Source organism: Siphateles boraxobius, unplaced genomic scaffold (assembly GCF_051911475.1).
Source record: "Siphateles boraxobius isolate OS27281-9 unplaced genomic scaffold, OSU_SipBor_1 72, whole genome shotgun sequence".
In the NCBI taxonomy this organism is placed as follows: domain Eukaryota; kingdom Metazoa; phylum Chordata; class Actinopteri; order Cypriniformes; family Leuciscidae; genus Siphateles; species Siphateles boraxobius.
In genome coordinates, this window is record NW_027509200.1 from 2,780,001 (window position 1) to 2,807,500 (window position 27,500).

The window sequence follows — 27,500 nt, forward strand, 5'->3', positions numbered from 1 at the left end:
GTAGCAGACTTTCTTAATGAAATGTTCTGATAATGGAGCTTGACCGTTGTATGTTAGGTTGAACTAATCTGACAGCCTCTGCCATGGTAAGCCTCTGTTAACCACATGGCCAATGATGATGGCCTGACGTTAATTTGAAATGACAGTCCGATGCCTTCTGCCTTCATTCCTCTGCTGAACACCTCTTTGTGAAAGCACACATCCCTCTCTTTATCACGGTTCATGTCTACCTTTCTGATCCCTTTGTTTGTTTCCTCTCTCGTGAAGTCTATCCTTGCACAATCTCACACACAGTATCTATTTTCACCAAGTGACAGGAGATTGTTTATAATTGGTATTTTACGATTGAAAGCACTTCCAACGATTACTCTGTTTTATACCTTACTAACACACAATAGTAAATCAGACTAGTTGAAAATCTGTATATTTACCAAAAATGTATTGATTAAGCATTAAGATCAGTTTGATGAAATGACAAGTATTAAATGGAATGAAAAAAGATCACTCTAAAAAAAATGCAGGGGTGTTTCAACTTATGTTTGGACTAATATGGACATTGGATTACATTTTTAAATTAAATTCTTAACCCATTGATTAAGTTTGTCCATATTTGACCAAAACATGGGTTGAAACAACTCAGCATTTTGCACATGCAAACAACTGATGCAACTTAAAAGTTTGATAGTAACCCACACTGCTGATATGAATCGGTAATATGTGCTGCACGTTTTCCTCTCAATAACAAAACAAACTCACAATGACAGCAGTGAGAAAACAGCTTTTCAGAAAGCATTGATCTCAGCGATGTGGATGTTTGCACCAGCTCTGAAATTCAGCACTGCAGTAAAGTCACGTCACGTTTATTTATATACCACTTTATACAATAGACTGTTTAAAAGCAAGCAGCTATACAGTATTAAACATGAAAAAAGTGTCAGTGTCTCTTTCAATTAAAATTACAACTTCAGTTTCTACTATAAAGCAGCTCTACAGTTACTCGTGTACGTCTCAGCTTGTCGGACTGAACAGAAGAAATTAACCAGAGAAGATTTACACCTCAAAGACGAGCCTCAGTGCCATTACATAATCACAACAGACCAGTGGTGGTTCTGGGGAGTATACCAGCCAGAGTGAACGTTTCTGGAAGGGTTGCTTTACCAAGCTATTTTGAAGTCCAGAAATGAACAAAAAAAATCTTCATTTTGGCCTGATGTTGTTCAAAATTACATTCTTCGATATCGCTTGAATTATATCAGGGCCTCTACTTTGAATGAAAAATGTATAATATAGACAAAACATTTATTATGTGTAGCGACATTTCATGATTTTGTGTATTGTACTAACAATTCAGAGACTTGGATACTTACGCTGAGAGTTTGTTACTATGGGTCTTGGTCCGAGGTCTTCAACCCTGCTCCTGGAAACCCACTGTCCTGCAAAGTTCACTTTCTCCCGGGTTTAGCTGAGAGTTTGTTACTATGGGTCTTGGTCAGAGGTCTTCAACCCTGCTCCTGGAAACCCACTGTCCTGCAAAGTTCACTTTCTCCCGGGTTTAGCGCACCTGCCTGTGATTTTTGATCAGCTGGTTCAGGTGTGTCGGAGCTGAACTCTGCAGGAAAGTGTGTCCCCAGGAGTAGGGTTGAAGACTTCAGCTCGAGAAGCAATCTGTCACTGAGAGATGAACACAACAGATGCCTCAATGATTGAGGTTGAGGCACGGTTTATCAAGGTGATCATCTCAGCTGGCTCATATAAATTGCCTGGAGATGATAGATGTGTTTCAGGCATTGGCTCATTTTCTTCCAGACCTTAAGTGTTGCTATATGAGGATGGGCAACAGATCATTGATCTCACATCTGAAAGCTAGGTTTGAGGCCTGGAGAGTGGAGACTACACCGTCTTCTGTTACTGGCTCCATTTTTGTCATCCAAGATTTGGACCTACTTTCTCAGGCTTGAGCCACCAAAATCATACTACAGTACTACGGTGTTGTGTGGGAATCGTTTTGTTTTCCCTCGTTATGAGCCAATCAACTCTGGAGGCACACGGGCAGGGCCTAAAACAAACTTTTTGCCACACCTGCCAATGGTCTGTAACACCAGAATTTACCGGCCAAAAATATTTTTTACCAGCCACTCAAACAAAAACAGGCCGTAATGACACCAAAATTTTAGATACTTGTGAAAATGCACAATCCTCTATTACAATTTCGATACCACAGCTTAAACTACTAGACTATCTAAAATAAATTGTATAGCCTACATGTTTAAAAATGTTGGTTATACAATTTAGATTAGATAGTCTAGTATCCTAGTAAACATAGTCGGTTATGTCTAAACACGAACACAAAACGCATGATCCATGCGTACATTCGATCTTAAAGTGACAGCATCCTAATAATCCTGCTACTGTCAGTTTTTAATGATGATCAAACAACAACGGACAAAGAAAAAAATCACTCACTGCTCTTGAACTTTAAAAAGGATAGGTAAACAGTCAGTAATAAAATAAAAACAATCAATCAGATTAAAAGCAAAAGCACAAATACAATTAAATACAAGTCATACAAATAAAATAAACACTGCTCTTCAGGCAGGTCTAATAGTTTTCAAGTACCGAAATGTAATAAAGTAGGCTAATCAAATAAATAACACTGCACAGTCTTCCTATCCTTTTTAAAGTTCAAGAGCAGTGAGTGTTTTTTTTTCTTTGTCTGTTGTTGTTTGATTAACATTAAAAACACTGACAATAGCAGGATTATTAGGATGCTGTCACTTTAAGATCGAATGCGCTTGAATATTTACATTGGAAAGGCTGAAACGTTCGTGATGATGAAGCACTGACCCGTCAGCTGTACAGAGCGTCGTTCACTTTTGTTCACGTCCATGTTCTCACAACATTGCATTGTTAGAGTTAAAAAAATTGCTACTAACCCAGCTGGCGACTGACCGTTTCATACACTCGCCTGTCACGGCTGTGCACGGAGATGAACCCAAACGCAGACAGTGTACAATGAACTCAGGGTTTATTGGGACAAAACAGGAAACAAAACCCACGAGGGGGCAAAACAGACGAAACAAGGGATATAAAACTGACAAGACTAGATAATGACTGAACAAGAAACAAACAACACTTTGTATAATACTAACAATGACTACTAACAACGACTTTCAATGACAAGACTTTCCACAGAATACTCACAGGTAACATTTGGCAATGAACCGACACAAGACAGCAAACACAAGGGGATTAAATAAGGAGACTAATCAAGACATAACAGGTGACACGGGTAAAGCAATAATGACTGAATCAGGATAACAAGGGGGCGGGTTTAAGAGACGAGACAACACAAGCACATGACCAAAACACAAGGCCATGTGCTTGCACACAGAACATGGGTCTGTCATGATCCTGCCGCAATACTAAGAGAATCACGGACATGATGGCAGAATCATGACAGAACCCCCTCCTTAAGGAGCGGCTTCCAGACGCTCCCCAAGGAGACATCAAACACGGGACAAGACTGACTGAGACATAGACACGACCCAACAAAACATGACAAATAATAACAAGGGCATACAAGAGTAAACAATGACAGGATTGGGGTGGAACATCAAAAATAATAAACAAGGAAGGGGAGGCGGAGGGACAACAAAGTCTTTGAGCGAGGGTCCAGGGTGGGTAGGCGGGACAGTGATCTTGGGACTACGGGGTGTGGGCTTAGGACGGGGGGTCCGAACGGACTTGGGTGGAGTGGTGTGGGTAGAGGGAGAAACGGTCCTGGGTTGAGCCATGACGGGGGAAACAAACGGGAGTCCGGGGGCAGTGGAGACAGCAGCAGCGGGAGACGAAACGGAGACACGGGAACTGACAGGGGAAGAGGAAGCAGGAACGGGAACAGTATTACTTGAAGAGTCAAGGCTTCCCGAAGAAGAGGTGAGACTCATCACCTCCGACTCTGGAGAGGCGTCGACTGTAGCGCTCTCGACGACAGGCTCGGGTGCAGCGCTCTCGGCGACAGGCTCGGGTGCAGCGCTCTCGGCGACAGGCTCGGGTGCAGCGCTCTCGGCGACAGGCTCGGGTGCAGCGCTCTCGGCGACAGGCTCGGGTGCAGCGCTCTCGGCGACAGGCTCGGGTGCAGCGCTCTCGGCGACAGGCTCGGGTGCAGCGCTCTCGGCGACAGGCTCGGGTGCAGCGCTCTCGGCGACAGGCTCGGGTGCAGCGCTCTCGGCGACAGGCTCGGGTGCAGCGCTCTCGGCGACAGGCTCGGGTGCAGCGCTCTCGGCGACAGGCTCGGGTGCAGCGCTCTCGGCGGCGGGTTCGGGTGCCGCGCTCTCGGCGGCGGATACTGGGACTGAGGGCGAGACAGGACGGACAGGGACATCAAGGATCTTGATGAGACATGACAAGTATTCTGACAGGGTCTTTGCAGCAAGGAAGATGGGCATCTCCTGACGAGCCGAAACTGCTCGCAGAACCTCCTTAGCGGCTAGATCGGCCGCAACTCTCTCAGCGGGCTCTAGGACGGCGCTAGCTGAGGCGGGGTCATGGACGGCGCTTGCAGTAGCGGGCTCTGGAACAGCGCTTGCAGTAGCGGGCTCTGGAACAGCGCTTGCAGTAGCGGGCTCTGGAACAGCGCTTGCAGTAGCGGGCTCTGGAACAGCGCTTGCAGTAGCGGGCTCTGGAACAGCGCTTGCAGTAGCGGGCTCTGGAACAGCGCTTGCAGTAGCGGGCTCTGGAACAGCGCTTGCAGTAGCGGGCTCTGGAACAGCGCTTGCAGTAGCGGGCTCTGGAACAGCGCTTGCAGTAGCGGGCTCTGGAACAGCGCTTGCAGACACTGGGGACGAAAACAGACCAGAGGCTCCCCTCCTCCTCTTCTTCTTCGGTCGGGGAGCAGACGCAATAGCTGGACTCATGGCTGGTTGGGGAAGCTCCACAGGGACCACAACTAGCCCAGGAAGGGCAGCCTCAGACTGCGCTGCCTCTGTAGCGGATGACTCCGAAGCGGACTCCCACGAGGTGTGTCTTCCCCGTTTGCTGCAGAGACTGGTGGGCGGAGATGATGCCTCAGGGACTGAAGCGGCATGGGCCTGGTCCCCAAGGGTGACCACAGCCAAAACACGACCCTCCGAGATCACGGGCAGCTGGGCGGATGGTGAGCTTGTGGGTGTCTGTGACTCTCTCCGAGATAAACGATCCACCATCTCCATGAACGGACGGGTCACCAACTCCTCCCGTTCGGCCAGGGGTGGAGGGGAGTTGAGACCAGCGACGAGGTAGCGGTTTAGGAGGATCTCCGGCAGGAAGAACCTCCTCTCGTTCGCGACCCGGGCATACTCCCTTACCGATAGCTGTCCCTGAGCGGGAATCGGGAGTTTGCCTCTCTTAGCATCAGCGATGGCCTGGTACCACCAACCTTTATGGTCCGTCTGGCACTTGACGGGCGAGGACATACTGTCCGCTGGGTTCGATGTGGGTCGGTTCATTCTGTCACGGCTGTGCACGGAGATGAACCCAAACGCAGACAGTGTACAATGAACTCAGGGTTTATTGGGACAAAACAGGAAACAAAACCCACGAGGGGGCAAAACAGACGAAACAAGGGATATAAAACTGACAAGACTAGATAATGACTGAACAAGAAACAAACAACACTTTGTATAATACTAACAATGACTACTAACAACGACTTTCAATGACAAGACTTTCCACAGAATACTCACAGGTAACATTTGGCAATGAACCGACACAAGACAGCAAACACAAGGGGATTAAATAAGGAGACTAATCAAGACATAACAGGTGACACGGGTAAAGCAATAATGACTGAATCAGGATAACAAGGGGGCGGGTTTAAGAGACGAGACAACACAAGCACATGACCAAAACACAAGGCCATGTGCTTGCACACAGAACATGGGTCTGTCATGATCCTGCCGCAATACTAAGAGAATCACGGACATGATGGCAGAATCATGACACTCGCCAACGCCGATTTTTATTTAATACGAAGTATTCATTTTAGGCCCTGCACATGTGCCTGAACAGAACTCCATCTCTTATACCATGTAGGAGCTTATGGCATTGTGTTGAAATATCCCGCTAAACTTCCTTATTCCTAAACTTTCCTAAGGGCAACAGCGGATATTTGTTTAGAAGCAAAACACTGGCAGAATTCAGCGTAGAGCTAAATGGGCAGCGATTTAGGAGGAGGTAATTGCCTTCAATTATCCTGTTCAATGCCCATTCATTACGGAATAAAATGGTCAAATTACGGAATATTTCAACGGCCTGTTACGAATACCGGGACGCATGCATCATGGCTGTGACAGATGTTAATGTTGAGCCAGATGGCTTTACATTGGTGCATGCTGACAGAAACCTGGACAGGTCAGGAAAATCCTGCCGAGGTGCGGTCTGTGTTTAAGTTTACGACCGACGGTGTGGTTGTGTTACTGTGAGGGAGACTATATGTGACAGAGATGTGGAACTGCTGTGCATTAGCTTGCAACCCTTCTATTTGCCACTTGAGTTTGACAATGTTGTCATCTGTATTGTCTATGTGCCACAGGATGGAAGCGTAGTAATAGTTGTGATACAGGTGTCTGAGAGTGTGCAACGCACCCCAAACGCTCCACTGCTTGTTTTAGGTTTTATAAATCACTGTCATCTTTGAAGATTTCTTCCTGGGTTTCAACAGTATGTGAAATGTAATACAAGGAACATATAATATTTTGTAGAAGTGCTAAGGGAACGTATCCAATGCATAAACTGCGAAAGTTATACCACTATTAGCCTTCTGTGACCATAATGCAGGGCAGCATATTCCTATACTACACATCGCTGAAGTCAAGTAAGCCTGAAAACCAGGTGGTGAGACTTTGGTCTCCAGAGAATGTGGAGATACTGAAAGGCTGTTTTCTCTGTAGTGACTGGGAGACGCTTTATGATCCGAATATTGACAAGCATAATGAAATCAGGTCTGTCTGTACAGTATGTCAAGTTCTTTGTGCATTCTGTGATACAATTTAAACAGGTTAAATGTTTTCCAAACAACAAGCCTAATATCACCAAGGACGTTAAAGAGTGTATAAACCTGAAACACTTGGCTTTTAATCCAAAAGACCCTGCACTCAGAAAACTGGCTCAGAAAAAGCTCAATCACAAAAGAAGATTAAACTCATAAGCATTATAGAAATATAATTGATAGTGATTTGAGTTATAATTCAACTAAGTTGTATAAGTATGCATACTGTATAAGTAACAAAATATAAGTATTTTACTGTAGGTTGGATGTTAACTCTTATGACTGTAGTGATTTATTGGGACTATTATGACTGCTCTTGAGCCACACATGAGACTGGCTGATAATGTTAAGCTTTTCAAAGGTCTCAACATCAAAAAGGCAACTGGGTTGCAGGGTTTTTCCCTGAAAACCTTTGCAGAGGAATTAGCCCGTGCATGGGTGGACATTTTCCAGAGGACCATTGATTCACATATTATCCCAGATATTTAGAGTCCATTATCATACCAGTTTCTAAAAAACGCAGCTCTGAAGAGTATAAAGACTATCGCCCAGTTGCTTCAACCTGTATTGTAATGAAGTGTTTGGAGAGGATTTTGGTGTGGAAGCTTAAGGAAGAGGTTAAGGACTATCTTTATCCTAGTTTGACTATTAAAAAAAAAGAAAACCCCATGCCCAAAACCAGTCGTCTGTATGAGAGTCTGAAACAAGGACTGGTGGCCCGTTGTCCTGCTCCACTTCACAGACGCTGAGTGAACGGAGAATTGTATAATAACGGGACACTCATTTAGATGACACTTTATTCAACAGGAAGAACAGCTCGTTCTGTGCATCATACGTCATTACGCTATTTCAGCATCATTGCACATGCGCAGTCCTTTCAGTTTCGGTTTTCAATCCGATCAAGTGTTTACATGTTCTCTCGATCAGATTACAAAAGGAATTAACCACTCCTTTCAATCCGATCAAAATTCCAATCGGATCGAGCTCAATCAGATCGATTAAGGTGTTTACATGAAGGTTTTTTAGTCCGATTGTGCCGTCAATCCGATTATAAGAGTCCATGTAAACGCAGTAAAAAAGTACACAAGAACAGTAAAAAGCAGCAAACATTCATCTAGTCACTAGTGCATGTTCACATCGTGAAACAACCGAGAAACAATGCGGATGGACAAAAAAAACCAAACTTTTATTTACACTTTTATTTCAATACGTGAATATCTACGTCATTCGGCGCTGTTTGTTCTTAAGTATCTCCATACTATCTGTTTTAAAGACTGAGAAAACTTTTCAGATGATTCAAGGAGAAAGCAGTCCGAACGAATGCGAATCAATTCAGTCTCTTTTGCAAACCATTAACTGAAAAGAAAGAGACGACACAAAAGAATGATTCATTCACAAATGTTTGGCATCGCTGGATCGACAGAAGTGCAGAACACACATAATAACTGCTGAAATATTCTCACGGAAAACATTTCTCCGGTCAGTCGGATCACTAATAGTACACACAGGGAATACAACTGTATGCAGACACCACTGTTGGCATTTGCCCGGAGAAGAACGCTGTTAGATTGGAAATCAAACAAACCACCACAAGTCTCTCTCTGGATCAGCGATGTGGGTAAATTAAATATTCAGGATCCACTGAACACTTTCATTCAGTAAGGAACCCAATTATTTTTTTTGTTTTGAAAAGTGCACAACCTCCTCCCCAAACTAAAAATATTAGTGGAATCGGAAGAAATGGAAGAAATTTCAATCAGACAGAATGAGTGAACAATAGTGCTGATTATTTCCTCACTGTCTATACGTTCAGCATTTGTAAAGGATGTACAATTTATTATAATAATTTATTATAATTTTTGTTCTATTATGATAATTTATTTTATTTTACATAATGATAACATTTATTGGGTGGGGGAAATGAAAATAAAAAAAGAATATTGTTTAAACAACACATTTTGCATCAACAAATGGTTAATGTTGACAGTCCTCATGCACTGGCTGTGCCACTGTGAGTATCTATTATGCTTTCCACTTTAAGCATTTACTTTCTTACCTCTTCAAGCAGTGGTATGGGGTGTTAAACATGTAACGTAATCCTGTCGAATACCGTGAGCTACAGTAGAACATCATTGACCAATTGTATGCAAATTAATGTGTCTCTATAAGACTTCAGTATTGGTCGAAGAAAATAATTTCCCTGTACAAAACAACGCTGCAGGGCTGACCTATTTTTTTTTTATGCTAACTTATGGGTTATAAGTTAGCATCACACTGGTTCCCTCGATAATAACCCAATAGGATGTTTCCACTGGCTTTAGAATTAATGCAGAAAATAAGCTCCATGACCAACAAAAGATTGTGATATGCTTGAATATCACAACAATCTAATTAAAAGACATGTTACCTGACAGTTTGAGTCGGAAATAAACACAAAAAGGCTGTGAAAGCAGAATAGTGAATGTAGCTGAATCTTCCGCTTTGTGTGATGATGTTTAATATCCCAGACAGCCTCTGTAATCCTGTTTAGCCAATTGTTAGCACCCGCCTATTTCAAGATGAGTAAAAGCTTTAAAAAAGGGGGGTATTACTAATTTAATTTATGTCAGACATTTCACCAAAAACCCATTGACTTTGGGACAAGATCACAAAGCAGCTTTCAATTAGAGTCCTAACTCTGCCAGCAACTGCTCTTTATAAAGCACCGATTTACAATCTGTCACTAATTAACCACATTTCTGAAGCAGATTATATCATACAGATTTATGTAATGTTTGTCATTGTGGCGAGCACTCTCTGCTATGTTGCAGTTTGCTGTCAACAGTTAGAGTGGGCGAGAGTTTGCTCTCTGGGAATTATCCAGGAGATACAGGAAGAGTGTAGGCACATGGAGCATCTCAACATCAGCTGCCCCTCGCTGGATTAATGGCTATGTGGGAGTCCAGGCCCTTGTTAGGACATATTTATTTAATTCCTGCACTGTGTGTGGTAAAATGATGCAGCAAGTCTCTATTATTTATTTAAAAATAGACAGTTAAAGAAGGAAATATGTATAAAAATATGACAGTCCACATGTTGAGGCAAATATATATGGTGCACAGTGTCATACACACAAATTCAAAACTCTATCAGGAAACACACATGGCAATAAAATAATGGAGTAAACATTAATATTCAAACAATATGAGATGCAACATATAAAACCCTAACATATATAACTGAAAACAAACATGAGAAGAAAGATAATTATTTAAATGAAATCACATCAAATGTAAAGTGTCACACAACACTGGTTGTGAGGAAGTGCACCAAACAAGCAATTAAATCTCCCCCGTGTTGCAGCACAACAAAACGATACCAAGTTTATTTTTTTATTGTTGCTTTTGTTGTTTCAACAAATACATGTAGTTCAAATAAAGACAAATAATGCAAAGTGGGATAAGATAACCTAAACCGAGCAGTGGCGTCATGCCCATTCAAAGTGAAGGGCACGTGCCCCCTCAGATTTTTTTTGTCACAACTTTATTCCTATTATGCTCCATAATTACCAGAGCCTATAACGACTCAAATGTATTCTTCTGGATGTGTAATAAATCGGTCAGCATCAGCCCGCCCCTTTTTCCTAATATGGTGTCTGTGTATATCAAATCTAGAGCGCTATGCGAGTATCGCTCTAGAATCTTTGCTGTGTATGTTCAAGCAACTCACTCGCTTTGCACATTGAGCTGGCAATGTTTTACAGATGGTCTTGAAGTGGTAAGTGGGCAAAGCAACAAATCGGCATTGAATTAGTTATCGGATGATATTAAAAGGTAGTGTGTATTTTGTGGTTAACCTGGAAATTTTAACTTGATCAAAAAGTTATGGATTTGATATTAGCTGCGAATTCAGAGCATTAACTCAAGTTGTGTCAGTGTAACGTTATCGATAGCTAGCCTAGTCTAACCGTAAACTAGTTGGCTAACGTTACTGCCTGCCATACAAAGCCAATAAGCCATAGTAGGTTAAATGTACAAGTTATAAGTTACTGGCTTTTCTGTTAGCTCATAAATTACTCTTTACAAGTTCCTTATTTAAAATATAATAATAAGTAGTGTAACTACAGTATATCAATGATTTTACTAAAGTAATGTTACATATTACATTTGATTTGATTACTTTTTTACATTTCTGTCAAATATTAAAACCATTTTCAAATAAACGGGGTAGTGTTAACCTTATTCAGCACTGAAATCTGTCAAACTTCTTTCAAAGTCCTTCATCACATATTAATATTAAAATAACTTAATTTTAGAGCACCACAAAGTCAGACCTCAGCACCTTTATGTACCTTTAATGTAAGATCGTTCTTAGGTCACATACCAATTTAAAATCATAACATAAAAACTGCAATGGTACTGTTTTTAAAATCATGTGTAGTAGGCCTAAGTGTACAGTAAGTGTGTGTGTAAACATGGTTTAATGAAGTATACTTCAAAGGCTTTTGAATTTGAGCTTACAGTTCTTTCATCAACCTGTCTTTTACATAAACTTACAAAATAGATACTTTAACTTAGTCCTCAGATAGAGGGTTGCTGCGAGCTCCGTTAAGGTATTTCTGTCCCTCCCAAACTGCATTGAAATGGTATGTGTAGCAGCCATAATTAAAAAAAATTTCAGGGGGAGAAACCCCCTGACCCCTCCTAACATGATCCATATCACCCGTCAGAAAACAATTGCAACGTCTCAGATTGTGCCCCCCCAGAATTTTGGCTTGCATGACGCCCCTGAAACCGAGAACCAAGACCAGAGTGTGTTGAGACCAAAACAAGACCAGCACTTCTCAAATTCATCTGAAAGATCCATATTTACTGCCTGAAAAGTGACTTGTATTTAACCAATAAATACAATTGGAATAATAAGACACTATATAGACCTGTTAGCATTAAAATGAAATCACTAACCACAAAATGATGTGAGAATTCTCTGCATCTGAATCTGATTTGGAACAATTGCAACTCCATAAATATGGTTGAGATTAACGTTTTAAAGATAACATTTTGAATATAGAAATATGATACTTTTAAAAATGAAACAAAAACTGCCAGTAGGTGGCGGAACGTCTATGTTACGTATGGTAACCCACGTTTCCTGAAAGAGGGAACGGAGACATTGGTCGGAGGGATCCAACTTGAATGGGATTTTCACAGAGAGATCAATCTACTTCGAGAGAAACTAAACGAGCCAATGCACATTGACATGGGATAATTGCGCCAGCTGCTTCTATCACGCTGCGCGGGTATATAATGAGCAGAAGGTGCAATGCATCTTTGGTTTTCAATAAGGAGCCGAGCTAGGGACCGGGCCATCTGCAGCGATGGTACACCAACATGGCGACGGGACGAACGTCTCCGTTCCCTCTTTCAGGGAACGTGGGTTACCATACATAACCGAGACCTTCCCTTTAAGGCGAGACACTACAGGTGAATTGGGTAAACATTTTAACTTACAGATACCACCATGAAACTTTACCACTTGATTACTCAAATGAATAGGAGAAAAAAATGTATTGCAAGTTTTTTTGTAATTTTTTGTTTAAATATGCTAATCAGGCTATATCTAATTAAATATGCATTAATTTGCCTATATTTTGAAGTGACGTTTTTTGAAGATGAAAAAAACAAGGTTCAAAATTATTGTTGCATTTTGTTGATATATTCAATAAAAAGACATTTTCAGAGGGTATTATGAATATCTCCTTTTGTTACCCTGTAAATCAGAAAATACTGCCAATAGTCTTCAAAAATTGATTTCCACCCTATTTTTAGGCATAAAATGTCATATAAATCAGGCCAAAAATGATATATCAACAAATCCCTCTGAAGAAACCTTCACAATATAGTTAGGAATAGGACTGTAAAGTTTGGTGTATGTAGGTGCTACTGAAGTGGAAAATCGTCACTAGGAGTGTGAGAAAAAACTCATTTTGAGAAAACGGCCTTTAAAGATTTGTATGGCAAAATTCCACTAATTTTTATTGAAAGCCATGAATTACAGACACAATATGCTTTAGGTCCAAGTAAAATCAATGTATCACACTGTTTAACATCCAAAACTCATCATTGCTTCATCCATCACTGATCATAACATCCAAAACAAAACTTCAACACATCAAAACCACATATCAACAGTCCATCACACATGTGAATATGAATCTGCCTGAGGAACTCACAACCACTTGAGGATCCCACAATTACAGATTTGTTTAGTATTATATAGTAATTATATTATACAAAAACTGAAATGTGTTGTGTAATGTAATTGTTTTGTATATATATAGCGTGTAAAGTATAGTATTATGTGATGCATGTATATAATGTCAGAGCGCGTCACGTGATGATTCTGAACGAATCACGTTGTCAGAAATTGGCATCAGCCAATGAGATGCGCATTTCGAGTTAAATCGCCGGTTTTACTTTCAAGATTGGTTGCTGATAAACAGGAAATGACCATATTTGGACCAGATAGCGTTGCAAAGGAGAGAGAGAGCTTTCTAACGGTGTGTGTGATGACAGGGTGCAGACAGCGATCGCGGAGCAGAGGGATGAATTTTTTTTATTTTTATTTTTTTACCTTTTGATGCATTCATGCGAAATCTACACACGCAAACAGACAAAGTGTAGTAAAATAAAGACCTAAATGTGTATTTTGGACTTTTTTTCAGCACAAGTCTGAAAGAAGACATGTTATTGAAGACAAATAGTCCAAAATCTCAAAATTGACCAGTGAAAAAAAAACTATGTTTTTGCCTGCCGTGTCTCGCCTTAAGCCTCACTGCTTATGCGGGGAGTCCTGGCCACTGATGTTCCGCAAGCCTCACTCAGTGAGAACATTGGATTACATTGGGAAAGCGTGCCCTTCCCATGGGAAGGAGAACCCTGCGGAAGCCACGACCTGCCCGGGGGGAGGTAACCTTTGGAGAAAACACATATGGACTAGCCAATGAGGGTAGTACAACATATAAAAGCTCTGGGAAGGTTCCAGCCTAATTCTAGGGGGGGAGCGCACCGGCAGAGACAGCAGGGCAGGCTCTGCCAAGGGAAAGACACTGGCTAGCTGACAGGGTAGCCGTACCGTGGAAAATACACATATGGGGTCGCCGCAGGGACCGCTACATATGGACGCCGAGCCTATCACAGGTTCCTCAATGCATACGAGTGTTAGGCCTAGCGTCAGACGTCTGACTGCCATAGGGACGATGGAGGAACTCAACAGGGTTAGCCGTCTGCAGGGAACACACTGGAGCAATTAGATGCATGTATCTGGCCGACCAGGCGAGAATGGCATAGCAAGCCGACACTTGACCGGGTTCCCCGTGCTACTGGCCACTTGAAGTAAGTATATGGGAGGATACCAGCTCTACGCAAAGGCTATAGAATCCAGCGAACGTGTTGGGTGTCGCCAAGCCTGCAGCTCTACATATATCTGTCAGCGAGGTGCCTTGAGCCAATGCCCAGGAGGAAGCAACACTTCTAGTTGAGTCTGCTCACAACCAGAACGGACAAGGCACGTCTTGGGATTGATACACCAAGGCAATAGCATCCACTAGCCAGTGGGCTAACCTTTGCTTGGCCTCCGTAACAGACAAAGAGCGGGTCTGAGGTCCCAAAGCTTTGCGTTCTATCCACGTATAACAGCAACAAGCGGACGGGACAGAGAAAAGCCAAGGCTGGGTCTGCCTCCTCTGAAGGGCAGCGTTTGCAGGTTACCTACCTGGTCTCTAAAGGGTGTGGTAGGAACCTTGGGCACATATCCGGTCCTGGGGGCTCAGGACACCATGAGAGTCAGCCGGTCTGAAATCTAGACACGATTTGTCGACCGGAAATGCTTGCAGGTCCCCTGCCCTCTTGATAGAAGCCAGCACTGCCAGGAGCACATTATAAGTGACAGGATCTTTAGCTCTGCTGACTGCAGCAGTTCAAAGGGAGGTCTTTGCAGTGTGCTGAGCACCAGAGACAGGTCCCAAGAGGGTAAAGAGGCGGATTTAGTCTCCTTGCCTCCCTCAGGAACCTGACTATCAGTTCATGCTTTCCCAATGACTTACCTTCAACTGCATTGTGATGCAAGGCAATAGCGGCGACATACACTTTGAGGGTGGAGGGAGACAGTCTTCGCTCCAACCCATCCTACAGGAAGGAAAGCACAACTCTGATCGGGCATCTTCGGGGGCTTCCCGGCGGGAGGAACACCATTCAACGAATAGGTTCCACTTCAATGCATAGAGGCGTCTCGTAGAGGGGATAGAGTCGCCACTCTCCCGGAAGCGTAAGCTGTCGTGAGAGCTCGTTGCTTGCACGATTAAGCTCGCCAGGGATGTGAATGGCACGAAGTGACTTCAGATGCTTCTGACTCCATAAGAGTAGATGGCGGGCGTGTTGCCACATGCGACAAGAGCGCAGACCACCTTGTCAGTATATGTACGCAACGGTCACAGTTCTGTCCGTACGGACCAGTACATGCTTGTCTTGAAGCGGCTGAGAGCAAGACACATTGCTAGCAACTCGAGGCAATTTATATGCCAATGCAGCTGAGGACCTGTCCACAGACCCAAAGCTGCATTCCACATTTTGAATGGGAACTTGTGCAGGGCCCGATTCAAAACTCGCAGATCCAAGATTAGCCGTAACCCACCGCCTTCCTTAGGTACAATGAAGTAGGGGCTGTAGAATGGATGCCCTTGAACTTGGGAGGGCGCCAGGCGAACTGAATCGCATAACTTAGTCTGATGGTGCGGATTAGCCAGCGGGGCGGTCTTGGGAGCGTACCAGTGGGACCAACGGAACCACAGATGTACCTGCGGAGGAGCAGCAAGGTGGAGGTCAGGGACCTGACCTGATAGGCACTGGGGCGGCTCGGAGTGGGGTCTGGGTGTGCTGTGCAACACTCACCTGGCTCCACGGGTGGGCAGAGGATGCGTGCGAAGGCTTGACTGCATTCTCGATTCGCATGCTGCTGTCCGCTGGCGATTGCTGAAGGGGATGAGAGTGGCAAGGTTTCGTAACTGCGCACACTGTCGACCTCGCCTTCTTGCGAAGAGGGGAACGAGAGCTACGAGGCATAGTGTCGCACGCTGTCGTCCCCACCCTCGTGGCACCAAGAGAAACTGCTCTTTATTGAACCTCTTGTTCAATAAAGGCATGTTCTCCTGAGAGAACATGAACCACCCAAGAACACAGTTTCAGCATGCTTAAGGCCAGGCATGTGAGACAGTGATCGTGGCTGTCACATGAGGACAGGGAACGAGCGCATCCAGAAACACACGAATGGAATGTCACACTCGTGTAAGCTCTTTGAAGAAAATCAGCTCTCTCTAGTGCTGAAACGCACAGGGGTATGTCCGCAGCCCACAGCAGGAAATAGTGCAATCCACTGAGGCACTCAACAGAACTGCCACGCTCAGAGCTGTGAAAACAGCTGGTGTTTTTTTCTGAGGTGAGCCTGCTGCAGCACGCCCTGACACCCACACGAAGAAGAGGGCTTCTTCCATAAAGAACACTCAAAGTTGTCTCTTCTTTAGAAGTAAGACTGCTGGAACAGAACATGAATCAGCTCGGCTCCGAAGCGAAATGCAAAGATGTGTTGCACCTGCTGCTCATTATATTCCCGCGCTGCGTGATAGAGGCAGCTGGTGAAATTATCGCATGCCAATGTGCATTGGCTCGTTTAGCTTCTCTCGAAGTAGATTGGTCTGTGGACATCTGTAAAAAGGAATTTGCATGGCACCTCAGTGATAAACTCATGCATCGGATGGTGATTTATTGACGGTGGAAGAGCAAGCTTTGTGATCTTATGAACTTGTGAATGAACTGCTCATGTGGTCAGTCGCATGATTTTCTGCTGTAAATAAAATGTTATTTGCTTGGAATAATACGAATAAACTGATAATGTTCTATTTTATTAATTATTTAAATCTAATTTTAAAAATAGGAAGCTAGACATGCGTACGCTATATTTGAAATGGTTTTCTGTCTTGCACTTTATCTCAAAAGGATGTAATTTTAAAAATATGGAAATTAGTGGAAACAATTTAAATGCAACCTCTTATTTGCATGAGGTACAAATAAAGCTGCTTGGTTTGTATTTTTAATGTTGTGCATAATAGCCTACATATTTTAAAATTGTATTGCATACATTGCTGCTGCCACAATAATAAATGTTTTTTTCTCTTTCTCCTTTTTAACTGCTGAGGTTTAGTGGTGATGAAATATTGTTATTGTAAATACTTTCCAGCATTTCAGTAATAAAAGTGTACATCTTTAAAATGCATGCAAATTACAGTGAAGCGCAACAGTTATCATACGTATGGTGCTCGGCAGTGATCAAAAAGGTTTAAACAGTGAATTTTGAAGTGATCTCTTCTTGTAAACTCAGAGATGTGGATTCAGACGGCAATTAAATCACCGACTAACCCATGTAAATGTTAAAAATACCTCACGACCCCATGAGAAAAAATTACCGTCCAAATAGGGCTTTTGACAAAAAAGATTTTCTCTGCTTTTTGTTTAAAATGTTGATTTGTTTTAATGAAACTTTCCTATATTCAATCCTTTCCATATCTTTTCCTGGCCTGGTGCTGGGGTCTTCTGCTTGCCCTCTAAGAGGTGTCCTACAGTATCAGCACTATCTGATAGTGCTGGGCATTTATTTGTGTTAATCCGCTAAGATCCAATTGAAATGTAGCAAACCTTTCTCCACTGTGGCATTCAGAGATGGGCTCCACAATAAAACTGAATATGCTGTTCACTACATATCCATATCCACTTGGTCAAGTGCAATGAAACATAATTAGCTATATTATTTGTTTACCATTTTGAGTTTTAACAAAGCTAGCTCTAGAGGATCTCTAGATAGACCAAACTGAAAATAATGTGTAAAAAAAACACTTTTCAATGTAATCAATCAACATGTCAACAATGACAATGGCACACATAAAAACTTTTTAACATCAAACATCATTAGCAACGTATCCTGAGGTGACAAAAACTAAATAAAATCAAGCGTAGCGTCAGTTCTGGCAGGTCACGTTAGTCAAGCTCGCATCAGTGACTCTCAGCTGATCCACGTCTACCAATAGGAATACGAAGCCTATCACTGTATACATATATAAGCTCCTTCAGTATTATCAGCAGCTATCGTGTTTCTCAGGAGCTAATAACCCTTCTCCCTGCCCAGCTCCTCCTCTCGTCCAGTCAGGATTTGGTATTCTGATTCAACTTGAATCAGAATAAATTCTCGAATTATGTTGTACTTTAAAATCTTGAATGAATGATATCTGCAATACATTCATGTTGGTTCTGTTCTGTTTACCCTAAGGTGGGTTATTGCTGCTCTCCTGCTATTATCTATGCTAGGCTGCATGGATATGCAGGGAGTTCTTGCCCAGAACGGAACCATACCGCCAAGCCAAATTGTCTACTACAAATTTTTGCAGTTCAGTTTTAGTTCCAGTTAAGTTTATGTTATGTTTAATGTCAGTTTAAATTATGTTAATAACTTTTGAATAATATAGCCTTAATTCCTGTTTCTTCTCAGTGTAGATACCTAGAGACATTTGAAGTACAGTGCTTACCATCTCAAAACGTTTTATGTATTCTTACTCATATTGGTCAAAACCTGAGGGATGTCTGGTTTGAGTCTTGCATGGGATGCTTCTTGAGCCATTGCTTTTGTGCAATGAATATAAAATCCCTAGGGTGCTTGGTAATGTAATAGCAGTTGTATTTATTCTTGTGTCTGTCATGTACACCTGAAAGAAATACAGTTCTTTCAGGTGTACATGACAGACACAAGAATAAACCAGAAATCCCACAGGTTTTGACCAATATGAGTAAGAATACATAAAACGTTTTGAGATGGTAAGCACTGTATAGATGTCAATATTGCGAAAAGGTGTTGTGTAAGAGAATTGGGGACTATTATTGGTCTTATGTCACCTTTTAAGTGGAATCTCCTGATCTCTTTCTGTTTGAAGTGGTCTGGAGTCTATTTCGTCTTCTGCTCTCATGAAACTGTGCGTCAGTGTGAAAAATAGTTTTGTTTCCCCTGAGAATATTATTCCTCAGCAACCTTTGAGGCAGTCAGTCCTCAGAAGTGGAACTGACACCTGAGCAACAACAATGTGCCAATTATTTTTGAATGGAGCTTTGTTCCTGAGATTTTTATTTTTACTGCGAGAACAAGCTGTGGTACAAGACCCGCTGTCAAACCACCATAATCTGGCACTTTACATACTGAACAAGGCCAAACATATTACATTTTGATGAGCAACAGACCTGACAGAGTGTCCATCATGTTTAATTTTAGTTTTCACATTTTTAATGCATTTTTAATTTTATTGTTTGCATTTAACAAAGTTAATTGAAGTGACAGTTTAACTGATGTTGTTTATGTTTTGTTTTTCTCTAACAGGGATTCTTTGTGTCGGTATTTTACTGCTTTCTTAATGGGGAGGTGAGTCAATGATGAGTGTAATTTCATGGATGGACAAAAATGAAAGATGACTATAAATATATAGGCCCTTTCCACAGCCATATCACCCCGTCACCCAATCTGTTCTCTGACACCAAGTCTATTATTATGTGGGAGGCTATTCCCTTACACACAAACACCAAGACAAACAGAGCAATTTATCAGCACCCTGCAAATTGCTCTCATTTAATGGGGCCATGTTAATTACCTATAGGATTCCTCTTCAGTATCACTTGACACGTCTGTTTTTTTCTCTCTAGTTATTTCCCTCTTCAATGTCCAAACGGAATAACTAATATTATTTGTGTGTGTGTGTAGATATAAGCTGGCCTACATAGAATGTGTGCCCTTTTTTCTGCATTGTGGAAGAAAATCTGTAGAGTTTAAATATATTTTACTACTTTCATTAGAATTTTTCACTTGTTGGTAGCTGATAGCATTATCACATTAGCCAGACTAATGTCTCTCTAATGAGAGACCCCTGCACGGCACACCAGTCTCGAGTCCCACGGAGGAGCTACAGAAGGATATAAGGAGGAGTGACGACAGTGAAGGGGAGAGAGGACCAGGCCTGGGACATTTACATTGCTGTTTTATTAGGTTTTTTGTGTGGTAGTCGGCCTTGAAGTTCCTGCTGCTTACTTTCATTTTGTTGTTTGTATATTTGTGTAATTTGCCCGTTCCTGCCTCCTTCCTTCCCTGAACTTGAACTTTGCTAAAAAGCTGCTTTTCCACAGTCGGGCCAGTGCAAGCCAGGGCTAACAGCGTGCCAGGCGTGGCCAGTAGCCTCGGACCTCGAGCCCAAAATCAAGTTGCGTTTTCACTGTCGGGCCAGTAGCACTGCAGTGCTTACCTACAACATGCCATTAACACGCCTCCATAGAACGACATCACCTCGCCGTTTCACCAGCACGGGGAAGCAAGCAGACTGAACTAGATCAGGAGTGCACATCAAACATGATGAATCAAACTGTATAATTATTTCACATAAAAAGAGAACACACATACTTATTCAATCGCGAGTGCTTGATCACAGCAATGATCAAAACAACTCTATAAAGTCCAAAGGCATACATATTTAGAAAAAATACTATATAATATGTACATTTTTTTTAGAAAGACTAATAATTTTCCATGAAATTATGCGATCTGAGGAGGTTTTAGCGATCTTTCTGTCTCACTATACTGTTATCTTTTCAGATAGAGCCACAGAGGGAGTTTTTTGAGTTATTATGAGTAATTTATGACGTACACGGATGCAGAAGCAACAAAGGCACGGGGAAGAGACAGATGGAACATGTAACCAAATAAATACACAATTGTAATCCTAAATTCTTAGTGTCAGGTATGTCCGATAATTATATCTGTATTTAAATAAAATGGTTAGCATTTAGCATTGCATATAGATATTTTTTTGCTTCATACCCTGATCAGAATCTCCATCGGATCGCAATCAGAAGTTATTTCAGACACTCGCTGGTGTCTGAAAGTGAGTTTTGAGCTAAGAAATTGTCTTTAATGTTGAGGTTAGCTGTAAGCCTGATATGAAAACATGGCAAATGAGAAGCGGTGTTCACTCTCAAACTCCGCCTCTGTTCGTAACCACTCCTCAAGCCCCTGTTGGCCCGCTTTGGACCAAGGTATTCGATGGGCCAAAAAAACCCTGGCCATTGGGCACGATGAAGCCCAGACGAGGCCCTATCAAGCCAGGGAAGTAACAGTGAAAACGTGACTCGCCTTGGCACATTCTAGCACGCTTGCTCTTGGCCTGACAGTGGAAACATGACTATTGTTACCGAAACCCGGGAGGAAGAAGGTGCACACTGCTGGAGAGCCCTCGCTGCCGAGGAGGGTCGTGGTACTGAGGAGGTTGTGCAGTGCGGACGAAGGTGTGCATGGTTTGTCTGACTCCTGGAGGGGCGGCGGACAGAGGTCTTGCCCCTGTTAGATGGAGGGCAGGGCCTGCTGCTGTCCACTATAATGGGGAGGAGCAGGCTAAATGAGGGAATGGGGGAGTCGCTGCCGGAAGCCAGAGGAGCCGTCGCCGTCCACCAGTGGTCGGAGGAGTCGGAGGCTGTCCACCAAGAGGCATCTAGTACCATCACATAGCACTGCAAGTGAGGACTTCTCAGTTGGTTGAAGACCAAGCGGCAGTGTGTTCGTGGAACCAGACCAATAATATTTTTTCCTTTTTTTCCTCTCTCCTATCTCTTGCCTCTGTCCTCATCCTTACATCTCCTTTCTCCTACAGTACCTTGTCTGTCTTACTCTCGCGCCTTAATCCCTGGTTCTGCAAACAGTATTTCAAAATGGGATAGTATGAGGTTACTGCTAGTTTATCAGCCTGTAAAGCTGAGAATCTGTTAAACGTTCCAAAAAATAGAGATAAAGCCCCTGAAATGACACGTCCAGAGCTAAAAGACCTCAGCTGTCTCGAGTAACAACATTGAAAGCACATTCTCAGCAGCAACTGTAGTCATGTCACCGGGTGAGAAATAGGAACTTTAGAACCGGGATTTGTTGCATGGGGGAGCGACTTCCGGTGTAACACCAGGCCGGTTCCGGTGACATGTCATGGCCGCCGGCATTGACGAGCGCCAGCTGCGGACACCAATCAGGCCGTTATCAGTGAGCACATGCGGGAAGAGGGATATATAAGGAGAAGTTTGAAGACCTGGGGTGTGGTTCTTGGTGCTTAGTTTTCACGTTGGGTTCCCCTTGGCGTTCTTGTCAGTAGACAACAGACAGCAGCAACCGCAGCGAATATAAATTGTGGGGATGTTTTTGCATTGAAGACGGGTGAGTGATTGATACATGGGACTGAGAGGACAGAGTGATTAAGGGCCGCACTGAGGATCTATGCTGTTATCAAGGAGAGAAGTTAAGTGCACTTTTCATCAACGTACGAAAGGGTGATGTTATGAATACCTACCAAGAACATTTTTGAATACTGACTTGCGCTGGCAGTGTGTGGTGTTTCTCTCATTGTGAGTCTCAGAGATCCAAAGAAGAACTGGGCTTTATAGGATCTTTCTTGAAACCTGATACCCCCATGCGAAAAGCCATCTGTGGAGTGTCTGACCCTGCAAAGATGGAGTGAAGGCCTGTTGTTCACGAGAGGTGATGTGGCATTGCAGTGTCTGAAAGTGTGAAGTGAGCACGTGTAAAGAGTTATAGTATTGATGCATGCACGAGTGTGGGAGACCAAATCATTACCCTCACTCTATCATCTTTGTTCGGGGAAGCCTAACCAGTGGGACATCAAGAGTTAAACCTGATCTGTCGATTGTGAAGTTGTGTCCAGGTTCCGGGAATCATCATTCTGAAGTGAGTCTGCCGACTACTGTGTTCAATCTGCTGTCATTCTGTGAACGGAGAGATCCTGTGAATCATCCTTCCGAAGTGAGTCTGCCGACTACTGTGTTCAATCTGCTGTCATTCTGTGAACGGAGAGATCCTGTGAATCATCCTTCCGAAGTGAGTCTGCTGACTGCTGTGTTCAACCTGCTGTCGTTCTTTGAACGGAGAGATCCTGTGAATCATCATTCTGAGGTGAGTCTGGCGACTACTGTGTTCAATCTGCTGTCATTCTGTGAACGGAGAGATCCTGTGAGTCATCCTTCCGAAGTGAGTCTGCTGGCTGCTGTGTTCAACCTGCTGTCGTTCTGTGAATGGAGAGATCCTGCGAATCATCCTTCTGAAGTGAGTCTGCTGACTACTGTGTTCCATCTGTTGGCGTTCTGTGAACTGAGAGATCCCGTGAATCATCCTTCTGAAGTGAGTCTGCTGACTGCCGTGTTCTATCTGCTGTCGTTCTGTGAACGGAGAGATCCTGTGAATCATCCTTCTGAAGTGAATCTGCTGACTGCTGTGTTCAATCTGCTGTCGTTCTGTGAACTGAGAGATACTGTAAATCATCATTCTGAGGTGAGTCTGCTGACTACTGTGTTCAATCTGCTGTCATTCTGAGAACGGAGAGATCCTGTGAATCATCCTTCCGAAGTGAGTCTGCTGACTGCCGTGTTCTATCTGCTGTCGTTCTGTGAACGGAGAGATCCTGTGAATCATCCTTCTGAAGTGAATCTGCTGACTGCTGTGTTCGATCTGTTGTGTTCAATCTGCTGTCGTTCTGTGAACTGAGAGATACTGTGAATCATCCTTCCGAAGTGAGTCTGCTGACTGCTGTGTTCAATCTGCTGTCGTTCTGTGAACGGAGAGATCCTGCGAATCATCCTTCTGAAGGAGAAGCTGCTGACTGTTGCGCTCGATCTGCAGCTATTCTACGAACTGGGACATCCGGGAGTGAAGAAAAGGAACCCAACGTCATTCCGTTGCTGTTTTAAGTGTTATTAATTAATTAATAAATAAAAAGAAGAGTTTTTTTACATTGCTTGCTGTCTTGCCTGATTGGTGCCTTGGTGTCGGCTCCTCCGGAGTGTGGTTATTAACCCTTGGCTTTGGGAAACGGTTACAGTCACATATATCTTAAATGTCGCTGGTGCTGCACCCGAATAGAAACACTCTTGAAGAAATCCAGCACTGATCCAACAGGGAGGTGAACTGGTTTCTAACCCTCAAACTCTGTACCACAATGCAAAAAGTAGCCCCAATTTAAGGCATAAAAACACCTTTTAGACGGAGCCCTAGAATTTAAGATGTCTCGGTTATCTCAGAGGTTGCATAAAGAAAGGAAGGCCATGGTCGGTCAAAACAAAGCAAACATCTAGACCTATGCAAGGTTGTAGCAGCCACCTGAGAGTGCACAGACTAAAGAAAACCTGCTGTGTCTTTGGTGGCGTGAGATATGAGGGGTAAATAATTGTTTTGTGCCTTCCTGAACAGAGCCCTGAAACAACTGAATGGCAGGGAAAAAAAACAATGAACAATCTGGTCCAACTTAGAGAGAGCAACCTCTCTTATGGGGGCACCGGATGCTGTGAGTCATAAGCACACAATATAAGGCATGATACTTGTTCTCCAAAAATTCATTCTGTCTTTGTTCAAGATTACAGTGTCGGAACAGACCAAACAGACTCAGGAGAACCGTCAGGAGAAAGGTGAATACATTTCAGCAGTTCGAAACAACACTCTGGGAACCTGACCTCCCTTTCAGGACCATAAAATCAGAAATGACCCTTGGAAGACTGAGGTTGAGAAGCCTTAGCTGTCGACCTCGAATTCAAATTCTTTCTTAAACTGTGTCATTACATTGCCCCCGGCTATGCCTAGAAACATTCCTGTTTGTTCTTACATAACTGTGCCAGTTTCATGTCACTTAACAGAAAACAATTATATAAAATCACAATAAATAATGGCCATCCATTAATAAATACCGCGAGGGTCACTCAAATCTGAGACTACTTGTTTCAACAATAGACCACTAGTTTCTGTTATGCCTTCTTTTCTATAGTCCCTGTCTGCTTTGATGACAGCAGAACTGAACAGCCATGAACACAAGTCTGTGCAAAACCACATTATTCAGCATGATTTCAGAATATTCTTAGTGTTTACTTTATTATTATCATCATCGTTATTGATATAACTTATTGACATGTTTAAATAAAAATCTTCAGAACTAATTAACTAAACACACTTTTTTCTTCAGAATGTTATTTTACAGTCTATTGGTCTTTCTTTATATCTGATTTGCTATGTGGGTTACTAATTTGGATTTCTGTTATGACCCCAGGCAAGATGTAGAATATGCTTACACTCAAAATGATCTGTCATCTAGACCGTCAACATCAAACCAAATCATATCAGTGCCATCTGTGACTCAGCTATGTCGTTCTGTGTTTGCCCATACATATTATAATGTTTTTAGATGAAGGCAACAACGTTCTCTCTCATGACTGACCGACTAAATGAATACATTTATAATGAAAAGCCCCTAGCAATCATCCAGCTCTTTTTATTGTTCTTTTTCTAAGTATTTTTTTATTTTTATAACCATTACATGCATGTCTTTTTGATAGCTAAAAAATTAAGTCCATTTGGCTCTATCCATTTCAATTTCAAACTGAAACACCCCTAATTGTGGCCATCAAAACAAGAAAACAACTGACTAAATGTATGCCACTGGCTCCTCCGGTCAACAAGGACGACGATCCCGGGTGGAGTCGACTAGTCAATGGGCCGATGTTGAGTGACGGGCTCGGCGACCTGATGTGGAGCCAGGGGATCCATTTTCAAAGGCGGAGCTGGAGACCGAAAGATCCGCACAGCAGAGTGGAGTAAACAGAGGAGGAGCCAAGGAACTGAATGGAGCTAGCGGAGACTCAGGAGACTTGGAGCTGGGTGGGACCAGCAGTGACAGGAGACTTAGGGGAAGAACTTCTTCCTCAAACCATGGCATTGGGACTTGGCACAGCTCACCCACAGCAGCAGGAGTATGGGCAGGGCTCCATTCCATGCCGTCATAGTCCATAAGGATGCCCTCCTTGACGGATGTTGTTGTCAGCTCTCACACCTGGTCAGACTCACAGTTGGGCGTGTGCGTTGACTCAGCCTCTGGTTTCAATGCGGGCTCGGTGGGCTCAGGCTCTTTGTCAGTGATGGGCGTGGCTGATGATAGGCTGGGCTCTGGGACCAATGTGGGGCTGGCGGTGACTTTGGGGATTCACATTTCACCAGCACCCACTCAAAGTATTCTGCAAAGCTCCCTCGAGGACCTGACATGGGCATGCATCCCTTGGACCGCTTGTGTGGGTAGTGAGGGTAGTGATTGAGACATGCCAGATCAATGAAATCCCTCGTGTGGTCCACGAGGGAACACTCCTCCTGTTCCATGAGGAGAAGGCAGACTACAGGAATGTCCATCTTTTCTTTTAAATCCGTATTTGTGGTTCGATGTTCTGTCACAGGTGGCAACAGCAATAATCAAACGACACAGGAGAATATAACAAAAACAATCTTTAATAAATCCAAAAGGGAGGTTAATCCACAGAGAAGATCACACAGTGTAATACACATCACAACCACGCAACACAAATACATATATAACACCAAACAAGTAACTGACAGAACTATGCACAGGGAATGGTAATCACCAGAACTAGAAACAGGTATGGAACTAATGAGTAACTAGGGAAACTAACTAGCAAACAGAACTCAGGAAAACCGTAACGGTGCAGAATGAAAACGGCTCCAGAACAGAATGAGACTGTTTCAATTACACAGTGACACTGTACATCTAAGATTAGTTCTGATGCTAAATTAGGTCAATCTTGAGTTAGGGCTAGTCCTGTATAGAATCTTATACACACGTTTATATAAATTGGCAAAAATGGTGGCAAGAATAATTTTGTGAACCCTTTGAAAAGTTAAACCCACAATAATAGACAAACACAATCTATCAAAACTAATAAGACACAAACGGTTCTACCTTTAACATGTTTTGTTGAATTCATTCAAAGTCATTGAACCTTTGAATTTAGTAACTCATATTATTTTAGCAGCAAACCTCCACAAAAGTTTTTTTTTTAAACATCTCACCCACAAATCTTTTTCAGTCTATCAATATTTCTAGGTTGTCTTGATAGCTCAGCCAACTTCAGGTTATGCCACAGCATCTGAATTCGATGAAGGTCAGGACTCAGAAAAACAAGTACCTTATTCTTTTTTTCTTTTTTTTAACATTTAGTGGATTTATTTGTGTCCTTTGGATCATTGTCAGTTGCATCAGTTTGAAGTCATGTACTGTTCTCCTGTAACATCTCTTAATACATTTTTTGAATATATTGTTTTTTCAATGCTTGTACAGTGTTCAGGCCCTCAGGCAGCGAAGCAGCACTAAACCATGATGCTCCTTCCACCATGCTTCAATGATGGGAAGATGTTTTTTAGTGTGCAATGCCCATTTTTGCCAAAAAGTTCAACTTGTATCTCACCCAGGTGATTTTGGGCAAACCTGAGACATGCCTCAGTATTGTTGTAGACAAGAGTGGCTTTCTCCAGTATGTCTTGT

General features: G+C 42.8%; 1 protein-coding gene across 2 annotated transcripts in view; it reads left to right on the top strand.

Moving 5' to 3' along the window:
• Positions 1 to 27,500, top strand: part of crhr2 (corticotropin releasing hormone receptor 2) — a 101,215-nt gene that overhangs the window by 73,112 nt on the left and 603 nt on the right. For both annotated transcript variants that reach the window (XM_077217333.1, XM_077217335.1), the window contains one exon: positions 19,475 to 19,516. In XM_077217333.1, the coding sequence (XP_077073448.1) occupies positions 19,475 to 19,516 (42 nt within the window). The remainder of the gene's footprint in view (positions 1 to 19,474; positions 19,517 to 27,500) is intronic.